This window comes from Trachemys scripta, chromosome 3 (assembly GCF_013100865.1).
Source record: "Trachemys scripta elegans isolate TJP31775 chromosome 3, CAS_Tse_1.0, whole genome shotgun sequence".
Lineage (NCBI taxonomy): Eukaryota > Metazoa > Chordata > Testudines > Emydidae > Trachemys > Trachemys scripta.
The window spans coordinates 174423564-174447542 of record NC_048300.1 but is presented as its reverse complement, the minus strand read 5'-3'; the positions used below and the strand labels follow the sequence as shown (position 1 = coordinate 174447542).

The following is a 23979-nucleotide window of genomic DNA, read 5'->3' as shown; positions in this document are numbered from 1 at the left end:
TGTATCCATCATGATTGGCTTTTAATATATAATCAGCCCAATTTGTCACATTTTGAAGCGGTTAAACTAGAAGCCTCTAACTTGTTGACCTAGATTCAATTACCTAGATTGTAACAATAGTGCTGTCAGAGTATACAGGATTATTTCTGCTCCTACTGCAAGCAGTAGGTTTGACTGTGCTCTCAAGGTGGTGTTTAAGCATATTTGGCTTTAGTGTTGTGTATTTACTTTCACTGTGCAGTAGAGCAGCAGGTGTGAGGAGCTGGGTGTGCTTTTATTTTTGAGTGTATGTATAAATTCAGAACTCTTCTTAACATGTCCACAGGTTTTAGGTCCTGCCCCAAGATGGTGCTCATTCTTGGACAACTTGACAGAAGAACTGGAGGAGAATCCAGAGAGCACAGTTTATGATGATTACAAATTTGTTACCAGAAAAGACCTTGAAAATTTAGGTAAAATTTAAGAGACCTTTTATTTTTATTTAATTTTTTTTTCCTGTTTCTTGTCCTCTTTTCCTTGTTCAGTTTTAAAGCACTCACATTGCTGCATGTTGCCCATCTGCAGTTTGGGTGTGCTGCATAGTAATAAAAGGGCTGTTAGAAAGTTACTCAAAGTAGTTCTTCCCAACTCTTGCCACTGTTTCTAACATGCCAGTCCCGATTGCCCTACTTGGTGGTAATCTTTGTCAATTCAATGAGAACCTTTGCTCACAACTTGTCTCCTGAGGATAGGGTGACCAGATGTCCCGATTTTATAGGGACAGTCCCGATATTCAGGGCTTTTTCTTATATAGGCACCCCCTGCCCCCTCCTGATTTTTCACATTTGCTCTCCGGTCACCCTACCTGAGGAGAAGGTCGATATACAGTAATTTAGTGTGTCTGAGGAAGTGCTTTGAGGTTCTTTTAGCCCAGCATTTCTCAAATGGCTGCATGCAGCCACCAGGGAGTTTCTTTGCAGCCAGGAAGAGCGGTGATGGGGGGGAGAGGCAAAGCATCGGCCCTTCCCCCTCCTTCCCTATTCCTCCTGGATGCGCAGCCCTGCCCAGCCCCTGGAGACAGGTAGGGCACAATGCTGCAGGAGCATGGTGAGCTCTCTACTGGATGGGGGGGAGGCAGTGAGACTCAGGCTTCAGCCCTGGGGTGGTTGGGAGGCAGGTTCCAGAGGTGGGACTTAGGGATCCTGGCTGCGCAGAACAGGGCTCCAGCCGTGGGGCATCGGGTGCCAATACCCGTCTCCAGCTGCAGAGTTTCAGGCGCTGATCCCCAGCTCTGGCCACGCAGCACCAGGCTCCCATCCCTGTCCACGCAACAGCAGGCTCCAATCCCCATCTCCAGCCATGCGGCACCAGCCCAAGGCCCCATAAGCTTTCGTGGGCTACTGCCCACTTCACTAACACGGCTGCTACTCTGAAACCTGAGAATATTTAGGACGTTTATACAATGAAATTCATACAGATGTCAATGGAAACTTTTTTTTATGGGCTTTTTTATGGTATACACGACCCGTATCGCTTTATCTTCATAACGTAGGGAGGTGGTATCCCCACTTTTTTAAAAACAGATGGGGAACTGAGGCGCAAACTAAGGTCTAGTCTACACTTGAAACTTAAGTCGACATAGCTACAACGCTCAGGGTTATGAAAAATCGCCAGGCCTGAGTCCTGTAGCTATGCCAACCTAATCCCTGGAGTACACACAGCTAGGATGACAAAAGAATGCTTCCATTGACATACCTGCTATTGCTAGGGGAGCCCTTCCATCGCTGTAGTCTCTGTCTACACTACATAGTTACAGTCTCATAGCCATGGTGCCATAGCTATGCTGCTATAGCGCTTGTAGTATAGACATGTCTTAGCAACTTGACCAGCATAATACAAGAAGTTTGTGATAGGCCCAGTAGAGGAGCGGACTCACCCCTGCGGCGCCTCCTGCTGGTTGTCTCCGGGAATTAGCTCATTTCAGCGCTGAAGCACCCTCTGCAGGCCGGTGGTCCGCCTGTCCTCCGGCCCCCGTGTCCCTCCCAGACCTCGTGCCCTTTTATCTGGGGTGCTGCCCCCTGGCAGTACACCCCTCAGTACTAGGGTCTCCCCTACCTGGGGAACCCCCACCCACTATCCCTACCTCGCCTCAGAATAAGGGCACTGCCAGTCACCAACTAGCCCCCGCTCCCTGGGGAAGACTGCAGTATAGGCCACTCATCACAGGCAAGGTTGGGTTTGGACCTGCTGCCTTGGCCTACCCCTGGGCTGCCCTCTGCAACTCCCAGTACCCCTTGGCCTCCTCCTAGGCCGCAGCCTGGGGCTTTCCAGGCTGCAGCTCCCCAGCTTCTCAGCCTGTCCCCAGCCCTGCTCCACTCAGGTACTCTGTCTCTAGCTCACTGCAGCCAGGCCCTTCTCCCTCTGAAGGCAGAGAGAGACTGCTTGGCCTCTGGCTCACAGCCTTTTTATATAGGGCCCAGTTGAAGCTGCTACCCAATCAGCCCAGCTTAGCAGCTCCCAGCCACAACCTTCCCCCAGGCTGTTTTAAGCCCTTCAGGGCAGGAGCCGGGTAACCACCCCACTACAGGCCCAGAAATAGAATCCGATCTCTAAGGCTGTGTCTACACTAGAGAGCTTACAGTGGCACAGCTGTACCCATGCAGCTGCGCCACTGTCAGATTTCCCACGAAGCCACTTTATGCCAATGGGAGAGAGCTCTCCTGTCGACATCATTAAACCACCCCCAATAAGCAGCTGTGTCGGTGGGAGAGTGCACTGTGCACGCTTCCACTTACGCCGGCAAAATGTATGTCACTGACGGTTGTTGGGTTTTTTTTCACTCCCCTGAGCAACATAAGTTTTGCCAACATAAGTGGTAGTGTAGACATGGCCTAAGACCTAGTCCGGTGTCTTAACCAAAAGACCATTCTCCTGTGAACTTGGAGAGGGTTCAGAATGTCCCTTTTGAGCAACTAAACTGCAGTTTTGGATTTTTATTAACCTGCAAAAGCTAAATCAAATTAACCTAGGATTGACAAACTAGGTTTATTGTGGCATCTTACACCTAAAACTTACAGGTATTACTGTTTTGTATTATTAGATGTCAATTGATGTAGCGTCTTTTGGGGCTATAAATCTATATAAGCTCAAGTCTTTTCTATGAAAGGTTGTCTACTAGTATCAATCAAGTTTATAAAATTTAGTCCCATGTTTTACAATGATAGTATTGTTTTTTTAACTCAGTCACTTTTTCTCCCGAAGGTGATGCTCGTGTCTTGTTTTTAAAAACATTAAATTAGTTTGGGAGATAAGAGAGAAACTCAGTGTAAATCTCTTATTTCTGGAATTGTCTTTTAGCCAAGATTTATTAATTACTTACAGATCCAATAGTTTGAGAAATGTTTGGTTTAAAGAAAAGTTCTCCTTTTTCTCAACTATACAGAGTTGCCTGAAGATATACACAATCTTCTCCCATTTGGAGATTTTCATTCTTTATTTAGGTTAGGGCCTAGGGTGACAGTTTTATGAACTGCTGTGGTGCTGTATTTATATCTTTCAACATACCTATTCTTCAAAGGTAGTGACCCAAGGCAAAAACTCTTAATTAAAACATCAGTATGCCGCACCAAAACCTGTAATTCAAATGTGTATATCAAACGCGTACATACCTTCAGAAAGCGCTCTCCTCACAAATAATGCTTCTTGGTAAACTATCCATAGATTGTGGGCTAGTGGGCATCTTTAAAAAGTGCGCAGTAAACATTTACTACAGCAAAAAGAAAAGACTGTTTTTGTTGTGGGGCTGCTCAAATTCTTTGCTAGCTTAACATAATAGTTTGTGGTGCTACAGTCTCGATAGAATGGACATAAATATGGGTGAGTTTGATACTTTCAAATCAGTACCATTGTTTTCCTTTAGTCAAGTATTCAGTCAGCTTAATTGGGATAATTTCCTATATCTTACTCTCCTTTGAAGTCCTCTGATAACATTATGCTGGGTTTTTTTATTCCACCCCATCTCCCTCTCCCCCCAGGCCTTGCCCATCTCATTGGATCACCACTGCTCAGAGCATATATGCATGGCTTTTTCATGGACATACGACTGTATCATAAGGTAAATAAGGTTAATTCATTAAGGCTGATCCTTATTTTGGTACATTTTTGCCATTATGTATACTATATATTTACTAATTTATATATTTACTCCTGCATTTTGTTTCCTTTCTTTAATGCCTTCTATTTTGTTTAAAAGGTGAAAATGATGGTCAATCCATTTGCCTATGAGGAATATAGAAAAGAGAAAATTAGACAGAAGATAGAAGAAACACGTGCACAAAGAGTTCAACTAAAGGTAGAATTCTATTTATGATGATTAAACTTTTAGAGAAAATTGTTCTTATGGAATAATATAAAATAACTACACCACAGATCTGTAATTGAATTGGGAGTTTATGGTGTTTCACCTCATACATGAGTTTGTTGATGTTGCCAGAGCCCTGAAATCAAATTGCAGCCTCAACCTATATCTCTCTTTTATATGGAACTGTGGCATTCACATGTATATGGAACCCAATTTGATGAAAAGAAACTGAGATGAAGCAGTAGAAGAAAAAGGACACTTTAGTCTTGTTATGCTTCAAAACTTCCACAGACTACTCAAGGCATAAAGCTTGCACTTTTTTTCTACTTCTACATGTAAAACTGGAGGTTTACCAAATGACTCGGATCCTTAAAATGCAGTAATGCTCTGAAAAGTGACTGTTGAAAATGGTATCATGGGCTTCCATGTTTGTTTATCAAGGCTTTCCTGATCAAATCTGCTCAGCGTACAATTAGAAAAAAAAACAATTTTTTTTTTTTTTTTTTAAATTTATCTGTCCTGATATCTTATCCCTGCCAAGGCCAAAGATGCTTCAGCATCTCAGTACAACCCTACCAATTCCTTTGGACCAGTGATCAGAAACAAAGATGCAGAAGCTGTATATTCTAGGTGCTGTGTTAACACTGCTTTTGCCTTGTGGTTATGGCAGATGAATGACCTTTTCTGAAACCATGATATGGCTTCGCAGTCAACTAGAATGTGAAAGCATGGTATGCCATTTGCCAGAAGACTCGGTACTGCTTTGGGGACCCTGACTTTCCTTATTAACTTGACAGGGAATAGTCCCAGGATTGTTTCTATGCGTAGGTCTTCAGAAGCTATTAGTTAGGTGAAACATTTTTTATAATAATGCCTTTAACTGTATTGGATGGGTAAACCCAGTTTTTCATTAATTTGGGTTGAACTTTGTGATTACAATGAGGAAAAAAGTAGAGATTATTTTTGTCCTTGGAACTAAATTCATGACTGTAAAATGTGTAGCATAGCCAAAATTTCTTGGGCATGAAAGAATATACTGATGAGTTCTACATTTCCTTTTCTTCATTAGAAACTTCCAAAGGTTAATAAAGAGTTGGCACTCAAGCTGATTGAAGAGGAAGAGGAACAGCAGCCTACTAGAAAAAAGAAGCAAAAGGTAAGACTTTATTTAGGAGGTGTCCAAAACTCTACAGAAGCACCAGGATAATAAATTGTTCTGTGTGTACAGTACTATAAATGGTTAGGCAGATTCGAAGGTGAGTTTTCCTTTGCTTTTTGGATGATGAGGCTTTTGCATGTGATCATACACTGCATCTTCTAATTAGGTGGGTTTGCAGTGGAATTCATCAGTGGTAGGGAATCAGGAATACAGTGCAATAACAGCTGGCCAACTGTATAACAAACTTGTACTGGCAAAGCACTTGCTGTGGAAATGAGGTAGGAGGGAGAGTCCAAAAACTCTAATTGTTTGATCAGTAGAGTATCCAAAAACTCAACCTTCCCATTTATTTATTTATATCATGGTAGTGCCTACAATGTGCTAGGCATTGTCCATATTGTAGGAAGTGACAGTTCTTGCCCCAAAGAGCCAACAGTGTAAATTTTTTACTTTGCTCTTAATTCCACTTCATAAAGTAGTCAAAACTGTTCACTCTGATGCAACAGTAACTCTTGTACAATTGATACTGAAAATGCCCTATCTAGATACAGGCAGGTCTAAACAAATGTTTAGTATCTGGCAGGAGAGAAAAATAGCATATTGCAAATCAATGGCGGAGCTGAGTAACACCTTTTGAAGGCTCTTTCCAACATGGGCCATATAATATCTGCCCTGACGCCCTCCTGGTATGCCGTAGAGACTCCCTTTATTTTATATAGATGAGAAGGGTGACTGAGCTATACCATCCTACAACAGAAGAGCATTGGAATTCGTATAGTTAGCAGAGCAGACAAGGTTCATGTGGTGTCTGGTCTGGTGAGAGTTTCCGGCTCGCAAGTGGGATGGTAGGAAGAGATAAAGGGGTGAAGAGGTAGGTGATGGTGGTGGAGTCTTCACTGCAAACTTTCTGAGCCTCTATCAAAAAGTCTCAGCTTTCAATTTCTTAGTATATTTGTTTGGAGATATATATTATACACTGTGCATTAAAGTAAAAATAAAATACCATATAAAAATATAGGTTCTGAATATTTCCTTGAAACAGTATTAAGGATTTTACCAAGGACAGGTGATTTATTTTTTGTTTGTTCTGCCGTTTATTTTTAGATTAGACCATTAGCCAGACATTTGTAGATACTAAGCTACTCTAACTTAAACCTATCCCCTTTCATGTTTTTTCCTTTCTAAGCAGCTGTGAAAACAAATTGTTGGACCAGAGAGAGCCCTCCTGGTAGTAATTTTGCAGCTGCATCAGACAAAAGGGATTTTTTTTTTTAATTAAAAGAGAAACCTCTTAAGGAAATCTTTAATATGAAGCATATTAATACTAGTTGAAATTATAAATTCCTTATGCCTGATCCTGTGTCCAGTAAAGTCAGTGGCAAAACTACCATTGGCTCCAGTGTTGCAGGATTAGGCTCTTTAATGAGACCGATAAAATTGCCTCTTTCCTTGCTATATTTGGGATTGGTGGGGGAAGGGGGGGTAAAAAAAAAGTATGCAGGATGCATAGAACCCTTGGGGGAGGGGAAAGTCGTAAGTATATTTGATACTAAAGCAGTTTTATAAAATATGAATGGAAATGCATGTCTGTGGAATATTGTTTCATATGTGATGGAACCATCCTGGTCAAGCAGTTTTCTCCACCTGTAAACATGGCTGACTAGCTAAGAGATGCTGAGGAGTGTCCAAGTCAACACATATTCAACACATTATTGATACTAGAGTTGGTTTCATCGAAACATTTTTTGTGTCAAACTGTTTCATTAGGACACAAACAGAGGACTCTTAGATCTAGAAAAGAAGATAGCCTGTTTCAATACTAAGCATTGTCCTTAATGATTTCAAAAACAAAAATGTACTATTTCAACTATTTTGTAATCTCAGCAGTAGTAATGCATAATGACATGTCATAACATAATGTAAAAATAATAAAAATGAAGAAAAAACCTAAAATAAATTCTAAAATAAATATTTGAAATTCCCAAATTAAATTATCGGAGCAAAAAGAAATTTCAAAATTTAAAAGTCAGAATTTCCCATGAACTGGAAATTTGGAGTTTTTACCAGCTCTAATAGACACTTACCTTAAAATATAAAACATTGAACCTGAGGTTCCTATAGTTTGAGTAGCAGAATATATTTTGTTAATGGATTTTATGTGATTTATATGAAAATAGTAAAACCATACTATAGTTAAATTGAATAGATCTTGATGTAAATGGTCAGGGAGAACCAAGCAATCAATATTTTATATCCAGTTGTCCTTTCTTGCTTAATTAAACCTGAATAGTCATTGAATGAGCTTTACATTTTAAATCATTGTACCAGCATTTGTTTCCAAATTTTGTAACTAACTCTTGGTTTTTCTTCTTTTGTAGAATCTGCCTAACATTCTCACTGATGACCGATTCAAAGTCATGTTTGAGAACCCAGATTTCCAGGTGGACGAGAAGAGTGAAGAATTTAGGCTGCTTAATCCACTTGTTTCTAAAATAAGTGAGAAAAGAAAAAAGAAACTAAAGATTTTAGAACAGCAAGCAGCACAAGAGCAGGTACAACCTTTTCCTTCTAGGTTAGGATTACCTATCGTTCTTTGTTTTTTAATTACAAGCATTCAGGCTTTTCTTTTATATGCCCTTAGAAAGGAGAAGAAAACAATGGAAAATTATCAATCTGTCTACAAATGAGTGTGACTAAGATTTATATAAATAAGTTGTTATTAATATCAATATCTAAATATACTCCTTTATTGTTGTATCTATCACATAGTGTGTCTGTGGATGTAATTAGAGTCTACTCTGCATGCTGTATTTGGTTAATGTGTTAGAATTCTAGTTCTCTTCAAATTGGACATATGTAGAGATTGTCACGTACTCTAATTGGGCAAAGAGTTTTTTAAAAAAATCAGTTAATGGTTCCTTAGAGTAACTATTTTTGTCTGCAGGAAGAGGAGGAAGAACCAGAAGGAAAACCAAGTGATGCAGAAAGTTCTGAGACTTCAGATGATGAAAAAGGCTGGGTTGAAGAGGTCAGGAAACAGCGCAAACTTCTACGCCAAGAGGAAAAAGTAAAACGGCAGGAAAGGTTCAAGGAGGATCAGCAAACAACACTGAAACCTCAATTCTTTGAGATTAAAACAGGGGAGGAATTCAGAAGCTTCAAGGACTCTGTCAAAAAGCAAAAATTAATGAAGTAAGACTAACACTTCAGTTTAATGAAGTTTGGTTGGGTTGTTTGCAACTATCTTTTTGTTATGCGGGCCCAGGTTATTTTATTTAGTAAGCACAATGATCCTGGAAGCAGTTTCTACAGCCAGACATGGTAATTGGGGGCATAATTTTAAGTGACACTCATTTAATCTCTTATTCCCTTGTTATGTGAACGTGGTATGTGTAGTCCCTGTGCCTTACTTTGAAGGAAAAGAGTAAAGGTTTGATACTTTGAACTAGATTGGGAGGCCCTTACCTCACACTGGTGAGAAGTTTCTCATATAGATAGTCCCATTGATGTTAGTGGGACTACTCCATGTGAGTATCAGTTCACCAGTGTGAATAAAGGGTCTTACAATTTCACCTTGTGTGATCTCTCCCCATTAGAAAACATAGAATACCCCATGATTTCTCCGTGCTTATAAAGTAAACCTCTCTTTGCTGGGAGTGGACAGTAAAAGTATCTTTTGACCTAGATAGGCCCAAAATGTCTGGATTCTATAAAAACTAATCTGCTATTTTAGTTGTCAGAGTTCTAGTCTCCAGGCTTTCTCCTTGCAGTGCTAAAAGCCAGAGTTAAATATTTTGTTTGAGTTTCATATTTTGTTTGTATACAGTGTAGCCTTGTTGGTTCCAGGATATTAGACAGACCAGGTGGGAGAGGCAGTATCTTTTATTGGAACAACCTCTGTTGGTGAGACAAGTTTTTGAGCTTACACAGAACTCTTCTTCAGGTCTGGGAAAAGTACTGAGTGACGCAGCTAAATACAAGTTGGAACAGGCTGTTTAGCCCAACAGTCCCCAAATTGTGGGTTGCACTCCCCTAGGGGACGTGGAGGAACATTTGGGGTGGGGCAGGGCCCAGGCCAGTAATCTGTAGCCCACTAAGCTGCCCCCTCGTTTTCCCCCCCCCCCTCTTTCCTTGCCCCATGGCAGGAGAGGTGTTAAATACAATTTTGTTTGTATCTTTTAACTCAGCTGTTACCTAAAGCAGTAGGGTTCTGTATCTAGAGCATTTCTGCCTTTTAGAGATGCCAGAAAGTGTCCTGTCTTTCCAGGTGTTTAGTGCCAGACATTCTCATTGACCTCACTTACATATCTGCAGCATTTTAAAAAATCAGACTTTTCTTACAGTTTTATTAATTGGAGATCTGTGCTGAAACTAATAAGCTTTGAAAGACAGCAGCTGCTGAGATATGTCATAGCATGCCAAGTGCTCAGCATAGCTCTGACTAGAATGAATGATATAACAAGAGGGAGATTATACATGCCAAAACGTTTCCCACACAAATAGTGAACAAATGTATCCATCCTAATGTCTGATGATCGTTTTGCTGCTGTTCAGATATGGCAGATTTGTCAAGGTACCATTTTGTCACTCAGCTGCATGGTGATGGGCATTTTAGAAATGGTTAGGTAACACAGTGATGTGTATTGAAAGGAAACATTGAACCCAATACATTTAGGACCAGGTTTTCTTTTTTAAAGTATAAAATTGGTTCTGTAATATCAGCCTTTGGGTTCTACTATAAGCACTATAGAAATCCCCAAGATAGAAAACGATACAAGAAACAATTTTCTTATGGAGTGCTATTTAAAACAAACACACAGCGTCATAAAAACTCTGCGGTTCATATGAATATAGGGGGTTCTTTGCTCGTAAATGTTATCATCAACACGTGTGAAGAGGCTAGTGCTCAAAAATCTCTGCGTTTGGAGGCCAGGTTAAAGAACCTTGAGAAGAGACCAACAATCTACATGTTCTGTCTGTAAAGTGACATACACATCTTGGGCACCATATTATAAATCCTAATTGAGATTAGTGCTTCAACCTTTGTCTGTTCTGCAGGTGTTGCTTGCATTTTCCCTGCTCACTTTTGTTAGCAAATTTTACACCTAGCAGGTTTGTGTTCATACCTTAATTCAGCGTACGCGTTCTGGATGCTTCAACTCCTTATCTAGAATCTTCTTCAGCTTACATATGAAGTTTTCAGTTTACTTGCTCCTGGCTGTTTCCTTCTTTTCATTCCAGGGGATGGGGCTGCTTTTGTGCCCTTTTGAGTTTTTCAGAGGCATACAGATTGTAGTGTAAAGTCACTGGGTGCTCTGTCAGAGGGGAGAGGATCGTGTGCGTCTTCGTTTTGCCACTTCAGCCAATGATCTGAAAAGGAGAACAAATTGTGAACAGGTGGCACGTGCTCTGATTTCCATTGCAACAGGGGCTGAAATGGAAGCACGTTTCATTATTGCCAACCTACTGTTTTTGTAAGTTCACGCGATGACGTCTGATTAAGGTGCTCTATCCCACTGAAGGAAACTCTCAAATGCTTCCTTGATCTTAAATGAAATGACTGAGGAGTAATCACAAACAGATGGGAACCTTAACTGTAAGCAAGCAGATTGAAAGATTCAGTTAACAAGCCAAAGTCAGCTCTAGATAAGACTGAAAAGTTCAGAAGAAATAAGCACAGCACAACACAGCAGGAAAGAAGCCCCCACGCTGTGGAAATTATAGTGTAAAGAATCTTCTGTGTGGAAGGCTGGTTGGGTGTGTGTCTGTGTGCGCGCGCGTGTGGGTGTAATCACTGTTTCTGTTGTAGAGGAGAAAATTGAAGGCAAATACTGTAGATCTCTTCATGGGGTAAAAGAGAACCAGTGATGACAAACTGAATAGACTGCCGTATGGAAAAAGTGCCTATTGTACTACCAGTGGGCATGATGTTTTACAAACTTAAAACAAGACATGATCCTACCATGAGGGGCTTAGGCAAAACATAGTGACATGATAGCAGATGAAATTAAGAAGAAATAGGATAAGTAAACAAGTGAAGTGGACTAGAGTGCGCATCACATCCTTTTCCTTTTTCAGTGAGCTGCTGTTGTCGTGCCATGTGAAATTTTTTCTCCATGGGGAAAAAAATGTTTAAATTACAAGTTCTGTGAAGAATGATGCCATTTACACTCAGCCAAGAAGCATTCAGACTGCGCATGGGGTACTCCCCAAACTCTTCCAAAACCTTTAATTATCAGCTGCTGTCAGTTAATAATCCCATGTAGCTGATCTGATGCAAAGCATGATTTGCCCTGATCTCTGCTTATCATAAAGGCACAGTCATCATAGTGTCAGCTAGCTTTATTATTTACAACCATGTTTGAACATGGTAGAATTTTGTAAAGAAGACTAGCCCTAAAGAGAAGTCTACTGGCCCTATACCATGATAAATGCTCAGCATTTTTATGCTGACTCCTTGAGCAATGTACTGAAAATTGGAAAGATTGTAGTGGCATGTACCATCTGGTGATTCTGGCATGTTTGTCTTTGATTTGATTTAGCCAATTTAAAGAATGATGGTCTGTGACCAACATAATTAAGTACTTTAATGCCTCCACTACCACTTAATGGCAAAGCGTTCTTTTTTCTATAGTTGTATAATGTTCCTGGGGAAATAGTTTATGACTTATATAAAACTGGGTGTTTCTTTGTCAAGTTCCTGACTCAGCGCTGCTCCAAGCCCAACTTCTGAAGAATTGGTGTATACTTAAATTTCTTCATAAATTCAAGGATTCTCAGGACAGGAACATTCTGAAACATATGCTTAAATGCAGCAAAGTCCTTAAAAGTAGTCTCTAATGACATTTATGTAATGAGCAGACTGAGCTCAGAACCAGTACTCCATCCTCATTCTACTTTGACTTGTCAGCCATATTTGACACTGTTGACCATGTTCTTCTTGAAATTCTTCCTTGGTTCCATGACACACACTCCTGGTTCGCATCCTACTGCTCATCGCTTCTTCAGAGGATTCTCCTCATTCCCACTCTAACTTTTTGTGGGGATTTCACAGGACTCTGTCTGTGGTCCCCTTCTCTTCTCCTTCTACACCTTATCTCTGGATACTTTATTCACAAATTCAAATACCATTTCTGTGCTGACAACTTCACAGATCTACCTGTCTACTCCAGGCATGTCTCCTGTCCAAATTAAAATCTTGGCCAGTCTTTCTGACATCTCCTCATAGGTATCCAGCCATCAGCTCAATTTCAACATGGCTAAACCAGCTCTTCATTTCCCTCTTTCCTTTCCCTCCAAAACCAGTCAAAACAAAACAACCAAAACCCACCCTGCTACTGCCTTTATTGGTCACGCTGGACAACACCAACATCCTGCCTGTTGCTCAGGCCCACAATGTGGGTGTCTTCTTCGACTCAGCCTGTACGTGAGGACATAGACCTCTCTCTATGTCCAAATCTTGCAGACACTTTCTGTGTATCTTAAGAGAGATTACAACCTTTCATATCCATCTCCTATAGCTAAAACTCTCATCCAGGCTATCCTCATATAATGTCTTGATTACTGCAACATCCTTTTCTCTGGGCTTGACAAATGCAGTCTTACCCTGCTCATATCCATTGAAAATGCTGCTGCAAAGATCATTTTCCTACCACAGTGCTTTGACCATGTTTTCCCATCTCTTTGCATCAAATATAAGCTGCTTGTCTTCACTTTCAAGCCCTTCCCAATCTATCCCCACCCTAGCTTTCATTCGCTGTCAAGATGTCAACGTCAGTGACAGCCTCCATCATCCACTGATTAAAGTTTCAGATAAACACCTTTGTGTTTTCTCACATGCTGCACCTCCTTAAAACTCCTCTGCTCTGATGCCTGCAAAAACTCGACAACAGTTAAGCCGCTGGTGTGCTGAGATCAGCCTATTATGCTGACCATTGTCTCATTCTTTCCTTGTGCTCCCCCGTCTGTCTGTATCCATCTGTTGACTCCTGTCTTACCCTTTGTTTCTGCCCCAAAGAGCTTACGATCTGTCATCTTTTTCTGTCTTTGTACAAAGCCTAGCATGATGGGATCCTGGTCTTTGGCTGGGACTCCTATGTGCTATGGTAATACAAATAATAAATAATAATTGAACAGCACTCTTAATGTACCCGTTGGGCCATCTTTTTGGTGGAGATAAAAAGTATGTTTCCTTCCCCTTTGCTGTGGCTGGAATAGTTGTATGTCACAACGTAGATGTTTAAGCAATATTTTTGTATTTTACAGATATATATATTGCCCCCTCCCTCCCCCCATTTATAGATTAAAGCTATTATCCCATAGCCTTTTCCTACTATTTCCCCACATTAATTTTCCTCTGACTGAAGCACCATCCAAGCAGTCATGCTAAAGAATTGCTGGGTAGTAGCCACATTTCTCTCATTCACTTTCAAAGGGGAGAAAAGTGAACTTCAGTTTAAAGTAGAAATCCCGCTACACTGTCAGTGACTGATCTCCTGCCATAGTTAGCTCTGAGGCTTAGCTTGTCTTCTCAAATAGCACAGATGGAACAAGTTTTTACAAGTTCTCACTGAAAAATATATTGGAGGAAAACCAGAGTCAAAATACCTAGTCATGGGGGGAAAAAGCAATTATTGACAGTAATTTTGTATAGTTCTTATGAAAAAGCCTTTCATATACATAAATTACTTTTTAACTAAGATCCTGCAAACTCCGCTGGCTCCATACCGAGGGCTCAGTCTTTCAGCCACTTCATCCACAGAATTTCTATGGACTTCTGTGACTGCCTTTCACATGTATGTTTATGATTGTCTGTTTTTTCCCTTCATAAAAGTAATCTGTGAAATATATACATCAGTACCTTGCTGATAATTTGCACAGAAAAGGCAGTCTCTCTCCCCATCTCAATGAAGATCTAATAGTGAGATCTTGGATTGCTAAGACTTCATTACAGTTATGTTAGAGCATTTATAACTAATGCTATTTAAAAGCAAACTAAAATTGTCAGACTAAATGAAGCATATTACATAATAAAATTCAATCTTCTTTACTGATTGGTCATTTAGGCCCTGTCCTATTTGCAGTTAGTATTACAGTACTGTACTACATAGGGCCCCAATCATGGATCAAGGCTGCATTGTGCTAGGGACTGTGCAAACACATAACAGACACAGTCCCTGCTCCAAAGAGCTTAGACTCTGTGTCAATGGGAGAAGGGGTCTGTCCACATAGAGCTCCTTATGGAATCAGGGTCTGTCTTGCTAATTCAGGAAAATTCACAAAGGTCTTCCATTCATTAGTGCAGAATCATGAGGTTTGACTCTATTTTTAAATTTAAACCTATGATAAGTATAGAATATTTTCTCCTGATATTGAAGTAGGATGAAACTTTTAGAATCACTGCCATACTGCCAGTGTTGTTTTAATCAGTTCAGGTAGCTGCTACAAATAGGGGAGTCAGAAATGCCAATTATAATGGGGGGGGGAGGAATCAAAATAAATGTTAGTCTTTCATGGTAGAAAGTATTTTTGGCTTTAGAAACTAAGGTTGCTAAGCAAAATGGATAAATTTAGCTTTAAATGCCTGTTTTAAATTTTATTTAAGATCAGTACACTAGACTATCTACTGCAACTGAATTATCTGGCACCTTCAGATATTCCATAGAAAACTGCTGTCATAGCACACGTTGGTTTGGTGGGAATGGTATGGACTAATTGGATCTGGTTTATGTCTTAACTAGGGCCTGAATTTAAAAATTAAAAAAAACTGTCAGAAGTTGAAAAATGGCTGTACAATGAGCAATATGTGAAGGGAATAACTGAAACTTGCTTTCCATTTGTGTTGACTGCCTATATGTTGCTCAGTAATTGAGTGCAGAATGACAGAAGTGCAACCCAATTGCAATTTTTTTTGGAAGTTACAGGATTTGACTGTTTTGTAGAGTGTGTGATTTCTTCTGTTTGCTATTGTAAAAACTGATAATACAATGTGATGGTGACAAGAACAGAAACAGGCTTTTCTTTAATTGTTCTCTGCAGAAAAACCCTTGGAGATCGCTTGAAGCTTGAAGAAAAGCTTGGCACACTCAGTGTATCTGATACCACAGTAGGCAGCAAACAGATGACATTCAAATTAAAAAAGGTGAGTTTTAAAAAAAAAAACTTCTGTAAATAAGATAATGCACAGGCTGATACATTTATTTGTCATCTGAAAAAACAGGGAGCCCTAAAGCCATCTGAAACGGATGTCCCTTTTGATTTCTTCATACATTGACTGCACCTTTACTTTTTTGCACACCCTTGTGTGTGTGGGAAGCCCCACCAGACTCATATCCTGGTGGGAAATACTACTTCCCTCTCTTAGATGATATAGCTACAGATGATCTACTAATGCTAGCATCTTGTCAGTTCTCACAGTCTTGGGTTTGATCAGTAGTTGATTCATAGGCAAAAAATACCCAGGATGCTGAAAGAAGTGATGATGATGTCCTGTAGGTGAGAATCTTCCCTCTGAGTCATTAGTGATGGGAGTGCCTCATATTGATAAAAATAACTCCTGACCACTTTGGTCACTGAAGTTCCATGGCACTAATGTAGTCCAATGTACTTGCCAAATTACAATTTGAGTGAGTAACTGCATTCTGCCCACCTAACTTTCCCAAGCAATTTCAACTGGATGGTGTTTTTGTAATTCCTTTCCGGAAATAGTTGTGTAGTGTCTAAACTGTTTCACCCTCCAGATGATTGCATTTTGGGGAATGGGAAGGAGGAAGGAAATGGATTTTGTGTATGTGTTTACATATTTTGTAAACCACTTTGGGATCTCTGGGTGGAAAAGTGATACACACTAAAACATGGTTGGAGATGGTGAAAGATAAAGATCCATATTAGTTGATTCTTCAGCTGGTGAAATCTGTTTCAGTTAAAACTGGTCTTCCTCTAGGCAAGTTGTTCATCATAATCCATTTTTATTTAACACCTGTCAATTAACTCTCATCGTGGAAGTAAAACTACAATAGTGTTGTCAGAATGTCTGAAGTAGTTATTAGAATGTGCCACTTTGGATAATTGGGTCACAAAAGGCTAAGTAAAGCAAAGTCACTGGAATTTCTTATTGTACTTCCTATCACCAATTTTTCATAAGCCTTTCTCATCTACGTTGTGGTTTGATCTCTGTATCCACTTTGGAATTTAAAATGTGTGGACTTTGGAATAAGTCACAGATTCCAGTGAAGCTCTGCGAAGGATCACCATTTCAGGAGTCGTACCAGCAAGTGTAACTGATACAGTAGCTCCTTACAGCTAATTAAATTAGCTTTGCAGGGCTTCCCATGCATACTCTTTTTATAGGAGCTTTAAATTAGAAAATGCTGAAACAGAATGCATCCTACAATTGATTATCAGCTTCCATAAAGATTTTTGGGGAGGGCAAGATTTGAGAATAGTTTGAAATACCATTCTGGATTTGATCCCAGCAGAATCAGTATATTACTTTGTTACGCTTCTGTTGTAAGTGACTCCTCTAAGAGTTCATCTCAGTGTGGTTGCCTTATTGAATATACAAATGTACAAAATTTATAGTTGAACTGAACTATTTGTCATATTTACTTTTATGTGGGCCCCCAGTCTCCTCTCTGTGAAGTGGGGAGAAGAGAGATGAAGAAAAGTAAAATGGGATGGAAAATCCCCCTCTCCTTCCCTGAGCCAATCCCACTATAATCCATGGGAGCAGGAAAAAAGTAGGCCTGGAAAGGAGCCATGTCATATGATATGATCTTTTCAAAAGATGAAGAGAATGCAGTTGGCAAGCCTAGAGGGAGTTTAACGCTGCTAGGACTATCATTAACTCCTGCCTTTCATTGCCCCATCTCCAAGGTTTAGGTGCAGATATGTCGTCTTTTTGGAAGAGGGCAGAAAAGTAATGCATAGCCTTCATAAGAACGATTATACTGGGTCAGACCAATGGTCCATCTGTCCCAGTAGCCTGTCTTCCAACAGTGGCCAATGCCATATGCTTCAGAGGGAATGAAGAGAACAGGGAACTATTGAATGATCATCCCCTGTTGTCCACTTTCAGGTTCTGGCAATTAAAGGCTTAGGACACCCAGAGCATGGGGTTACATCCCTGACTATCTTGACTAATAGCCATTGATGGACCTATCCTCCATGAACTTAGCTAATTCTTTTTTGAACCCAGTTATACTTTTAGCCTGCACAACACCCATTGGCAATGAGTTCTACAGGTCGACTGTGCATTGTGTGAAGTAGTACTTCCTTTTGTTTTTTGTTTTGTTTTGTTTTCAATCTGCTGCCAGTTAATTTTATTGGTTGACTCTTGGTTCTTGTGTTATGTGAAGGGGTAAATAACATTTCCTTATTCACTTTCTCCACACCAGTCATAATTTTATAATCTCTATCATATCCCCACTTAGTCGTCTCTTTTTCCAAGCTGAATACTCCCAATCCTTTTAATCTCTCTCCTCATATGGAAGTTGTTCTGTCCCTCTAATAATTTTTGTTGCCCTTCTCTGTACCTTTTCCAATTCTAATATATCGTTTTTGAGATGTGGCAACCAGAACTGCATGCAGTATTCAAGGTCTGGGTGTACCATGGATTTATTGAGTGTCATTATGATATTTTCTCTCTTCTTATCTGTCCTCCAAGGGTTTAGTATTTTTAGTTCTTGTGGATCAATGTAGTTGGAGGCTGAACAGGTTTTGGTACCTGAGTGGCTCTGTGGTGTCTGCTTCCCTCCAAATCCCAACTTCCCCCCACAGGAATTGATCATTGTTAACATTGCAAAGTTTATCTCCTGGCGTTTTCTAGATGATCTGTCTTTTTCCATGGTTTTTACTGTGGGATCCACAATATTCTCCGGTGCCTTTCAGTTCCAATTGTTCGCAGTGCTGTTGTAGCTGTGTTGTCCCAGAGAGAGGGGAGACACAAAGTAGTTGAGATAATATCTTTTACTGAATCGACTTACACAGGGTTTTCTTCAGGGCTGGCCTTCAAATGTCCTTCATAACAAGTGACATTTGATTTAATCAGTAAAGTAACAATTCCAATATGCTGGATAAAGATGTAAAAGGGACTGTGTGGAAGGAAAGTCTTTGGTCATCAAAAGAGAAAAACACGATTCAAGTCAGTTCCAGATTAACAAGCTAATGCTTAAATCAATGCAGCTTTATTTTCTAAAGAGTACATTAGAATGCATTCTGGACAGTGGTAGGAAACCCCTTTTTATGCTATCACATAGCAAGTTTGTTGACATCCGCTTATAGGGTAAGAACAGCTGATAAATTTAAAAGTCTAAAAAGCAATAACTTTTGGCAGTATAGTAAATGTTACAAAGAAATACTGTGGGGAGATTTAAGATATTTAAAAGAGTTTCTTGAACCAAGAAATGGATTAACAAGGGTTTTGTTGAGATGCTCTCAAGGAAAGAATATTTAAAATGCAAGAACAATAGTTGCAAGTTATTTAAAAACAATTACAATTTGTTTTAGGAAAGCTAGCTACATGTTATAAAGACTTTTTTTATTAAAATAGTCAAAATGGAGACTGCTGAACAGTCAAAGCAAGGGGAATCTTTTAGGGTATGTCTACACTGCAATTAAAAACCTGCAGCTGGCCCATACCAGTTGACTCGGGCTCATGGGGCTCAGACTTAAGGGGTTGTTAAATTGCAGTGTAGATGTTCGGGCTCAGAGTGTAGCCCAAGCTCTGGGATTCTCCCACCTCGCAGGGTCCTAGAGCCCGGCTCCAGCCCCAGCCCGAATGTCTACACGCAATTAAACACCCCCTTAGCCCGAATCAGCTGCCACGGCCAGCCATAGGTTTTTAATTGCAGTGTAGACATACCCTTAGTAACTTTTTTTTAAAGGAAAATCTTTAAAAATCCAAAATTTTGGATTAAATTGATCAGTTAATAATACTCATCCTATGCTCTGTGCGCCTTTCCACAGTCAAATTGTATAATTATTTTTTGCATAATACTGTAAAATGTTGCTAATGTATCAAAATGCTGAGTGGTGTAGTAAGTAATTTGATACACTATTAAAAATATGTATGAAACTAAAGATACAGAACTGGAAGGAATAAACTTCTGAATTAACAGATTCATATACATTTGCTAAAAAGCAAAATGGTATGTATTGATTTAATGAATATAGAAACTAGTTCTTTCTGCATATTCAGTAATTGGCTCTTCGCTGTAGCAGACAAAGGTCTACTGACTAGAAGCCAAATCTAGACAAATTCAGACTAGAAATAAGCCACACATTTTTAACAGTAATGGTCATTAACTACTGGAGCCACTTACCAAGGGTCGTGGTGGATTCTCCGTCACTGGTAATTTTAAAATCAAGATTAGATCTTTTTCTAAAATGTATGACCCAGTTCAAAACAGGAATTATTTCAGGTAAATACTCTGGCCTGTTTATACAGGAGGTCAGACTAAATGATCACAGGGTGGTCCCTGCTGACATTATCATCTATGAATCTGAGCATGACACAGGTTTTGATGATTAATACAATAATATTAATACAATGCTTAGTATAGTGTCCCTCCTGTATTGCATTGCATTCCTGACAGGATCTGAATAAAAGTAATTCAAGCTTCTTGATTTATTTTCCATTTTGTTTATGTTTGACAGACATAAATTATCTTATAGCATCTAAAGTAATTAGTCACTTTACAGCACACAGAAAAGATACTTCCGTGCCTTGAACAGCTTCAAGTCAAAGACCCTGATTTTGCAGTCTGAGTCCAATGGGCAGATTCCTGCTCTCAGGTGGATCATAAGGGTCCACTCATATTAATCAGATTGCAGAAGCAGGGCATAAATATTCTGTATGCATAAATATTAGGTTTGCTTTGGTTTTATTTCCCTATTAATGTAATTTTTTCCCCTGCCTCTTCTTTTGTGTATTTCCATGACTTATTGGTGGTGATATATATTTTGTGCTCTAAAGGGAAAACATTTGATTTAACACCGTGAATTCACACTCCAGTGAATTTCCAGGATTACGGTTTATTGCTAAAATCAAAACAGGTGAAGTTGTGCTGGTGCCTCTGCCTCCTTCCAATGTGGGTGGAAGAGAAATTGTCACCACTGTATAACCCATCCCTGTTCTGGCTTGAGTGAGTCTTTGGGGCATGGGGTTATGCAGTTCTCCCCCACTGGCTCATGGAGAATGTGCATGCTGGCTTCTCTGCCCATTACTCCCTAGGCCACATTTTGCCAGTCAGTTCTTGGGCTGGCTCCACAAAAGTGCTGACTAATGAAGCTCTACTGTAGTTTCTTGTCTTCTAAAGTAATAAGTATTTTGCTTTTCCTGAAGTTACAGATATGATTTGTAGAGAGGCAGTTTAATTTGCACTGGGTAACTACATACCTGCCTTGTTCCCGTTTGTCCTGAAACGTATAGTGTGCTTTTAAGGTTTTGTTGAGTTAGTATTTTGTAGTCAGTGGTAGTTGAGAAGGAGGAATAACATCATCAACAAAGCACAGAAACATGCTATGTTGGTACAGAAATGTAATCAGTTTTTATGTAGAAAACATACCTAGTAATGTAATCAGTAGCAGAGCTATTGTGTAATGATACAAGTTTAAAAATACAAAACAAAACAAAACCCTTAGTGTCCTGGAGTTTCTCTCATTTGTCTTTTAAAATACTTCTGTGTAAAGCCTAAATGTGATAGCCCTCTTTAGCCAACATAGGAACTAACTCTTCTGGCTTGAACATGAGTAGGTGGAATAGAACACATGGAAGCCTGCAATGAACTGTAAACAGTGTGTCTTCATTCTGGAGTAGCGGTGACATCAAGAAAGCACAAAGTAAAAATCTTATGTATGTTTGGAATGTAAATAATTTTGAGTTCCAACTAGAGAGGCAGAAGACTTCGACAACAAAAAGATTGAAGTTTTTTTTAACCATTACATTAAACAGTGTGCCACTAAAATACACCACATTTTAAAGCTGCAATGCTAGAACCTAAAGATATGCTGAACGAACTGCTATAACAAAACCTTAATGGTAACATTTTTACAATACGTTTCACATGCGTCTGACGAAGTGGGTATTCACCCACGAAAGGTTGTGCTCCAATACGTCTGTTACTCTATAAGGTGCCACAGGACTGTTTGTCGATTTTTACATTAGAATTCTCTGCTGAAAACATAGCTTTTTATGCTCAAATAACATGATGGATGCATGTATAGTAACCTTAGTTTTATACAAATTCATGCAATGTAGATAAAATAAAAAACTTAATTTCTGTGGTACCTGAGTGCCTGACAGTTTAACAGGGAAGATTTTTGTAAACTGTAAATACTGCATGTAAGTTATCTTGTTCCTTTTCGTGTTTATGTCTAGAACTGTACAGTTTTTACTACATGTAGCTCAGGAACTGTCCTGACTTTGTTAATGTTGAACCATTTTTGCGGGCCAGTTGGAATTCTAACTCAAGTCTGTTTTGTAAATATTCCAGTCAGGGCAGCAGAAGAAACAGCAGGAAGCTGAGAAGCAACATCATCAGGAGAGGAAAAATCTCAGGCGTTCAGCTAGCCACCTCAAGAGTAAACGTGGTAGAAGAGGACCATTTTAATTACTTCTTAAAGAAGCTGCTTTACTTTCACTCGTCACCTGGAAAGTGGGACTTTACAGCACAGGCGTACTCCTTTTTGTATCTAAAAGGTGGACATAAGAAAACTAGAACCTATTAAACTGTATGTGAGCTAATGAGAAGGTCACAAAATGCTTGGAGTATTTGGAGAAGACACCATGAGGACAATGTTACAAACTCAGTCTTGGTTTTGACTTGTGAACGAAGCAGCAGTGATTGGTTATTGTGTAACCCTGGATGTGATTTATATGAAAGTCCTGCCTGTGAAAACAGGACCTTATCTGTCTATTTAATTTGAGAAACAGTGGTTTATTTTTTTAGCATCATGAAATGTTCACTGTTTAAATGTGGATTGAAAAGTTTTAGACTGCTAAGACCTGAGATCAAAGGTTAAGTCATTTTTCCCTATAATAGCTGACATCATAAACACACAAAATAGGAATCACCATAGCTTTGGGTATTGCTGTTGTCCTGATAGCAGATGAAATCACACACAACCCTGAGCATTGGCTTTGGTATGTACTGGTAAGTAAGGCCATGATTCAGCAAAGTAGTTAAATGCCTATAAATGTCTGCAAGTTGAAGTCAGTGAGACTAGTTGCATGTGTAAAGTTAGCCACCTGATTAGTACCTTGATGAATTGAGGCTTAAATTAGGAAGCGACCAGTATGTTCAGTGTACGAACATGGGGCCTGATCATGTAAACCCTTCATTTATGCAAGCAGTCTTTATCCACATGAGTTAGTACCATTAACTTCAAATATTGCAGGATTGGAATCATGTCAAGGAACATACCATAAATTGGATGTCTATCAAATGCTTTAAAGATAACTTAGTTGTAACTTTAAATTCTACACTTTTCAACTGGCGTGAAATTAAATCCAGTGTAGAGAGGGCAAATGCAAGGCCCTAGGCAATGGTATGAATTCTGCCTTAAATGTTTTGGATCTTAAAAGAATGTATTCATCGTTTTTTAAAAAAAAAATCTGCTTACTGTTTGGATAGTCCTAATAAATTGTGAACTGTCTGGATAGAGCCAGTTTTCAGAATCTCCTTAATTCGAAGCACTGAGCAATGATCTTCAAATTTGGGACAATGAGATCATCTAGCCTGATTTCTATATAACAGACAATATAACTTCACCCAGTGACCCCTGTATTGATCCCAGTAATGTGTGTATGAATAAAGCATATAATCAAGAAAAACATCCAGTCTTGATTTGAAGACATCAAGAGATGGAGAAACCACTATTTCCTGTGATAGTTTTTTCCAATGGTTAATCACCCTCCATTAAAACTTTATGCTTTGTTTCTAATTTAATTTTATCTTTAACTTCCAACACTTGGTTCTTTATATGCCCTGGGGGGGATGGGGGACAAGATTAAAGAGCCCTCTGGTACCAGGTAGTTTATGTCAAGTCACTTTTGTCTACTTTTTGATTGAGCTCCTTCAGTGTCTCTGTGACAGGGTGTATTAGGCCCAGAGGCCCTCGGCTGGAGGTCTCAGGGTCTTACCACACTCTGTCCCAGAAAGAAACTGTAGAGATGTCTTCTAGCCTGCCTAGAGAGGCTTTGGGGGTCGCAGCCAATTGGAGAGAGACTGCAGGCAAGCAGCCAATCAGGGCCCACCAAGGGCATATATAAAAGGAGCTGGAGCCAGCCACTATGGGAGTGAGGAAGGGAATTGAGAAGGGGCTGAATATTGAACTGTGAAACACCCCCCAGAAGGGGATTGGATGGTCTAGTGGCCCAGCTGGAGAGGTGGGACCAAAATGGCCTAGAATAGGCCAAGACAGTGACTCCAAGGAGGAAGCTCTGGGGGTATAGCCCTCTACCAAGGCCAGGACTATTTAA

At 39.7% G+C, this 23979-nt stretch overlaps 1 protein-coding gene across 1 annotated transcript in view; it reads left to right on the top strand.

The window, feature by feature from the left end:
- Window positions 1–23157, top strand: part of NOL10 (nucleolar protein 10) — a 73573-nt gene extending 50416 nt beyond the window's left edge. The window contains exons 14-21 of the mRNA XM_034766507.1: window positions 326–452; window positions 4014–4093; window positions 4232–4330; window positions 5409–5495; window positions 7877–8050; window positions 8443–8690; window positions 15537–15639; window positions 21992–23157. Of these exons, the coding sequence (XP_034622398.1) occupies window positions 326–452; window positions 4014–4093; window positions 4232–4330; window positions 5409–5495; window positions 7877–8050; window positions 8443–8690; window positions 15537–15639; window positions 21992–22108 (1035 nt within the window). The 3' untranslated portion in view covers window positions 22109–23157. The remainder of the gene's footprint in view (window positions 1–325; window positions 453–4013; window positions 4094–4231; window positions 4331–5408; window positions 5496–7876; window positions 8051–8442; window positions 8691–15536; window positions 15640–21991) is intronic.
- The last annotated feature ends 822 nt before the right edge of the window (window positions 23158–23979 follow it).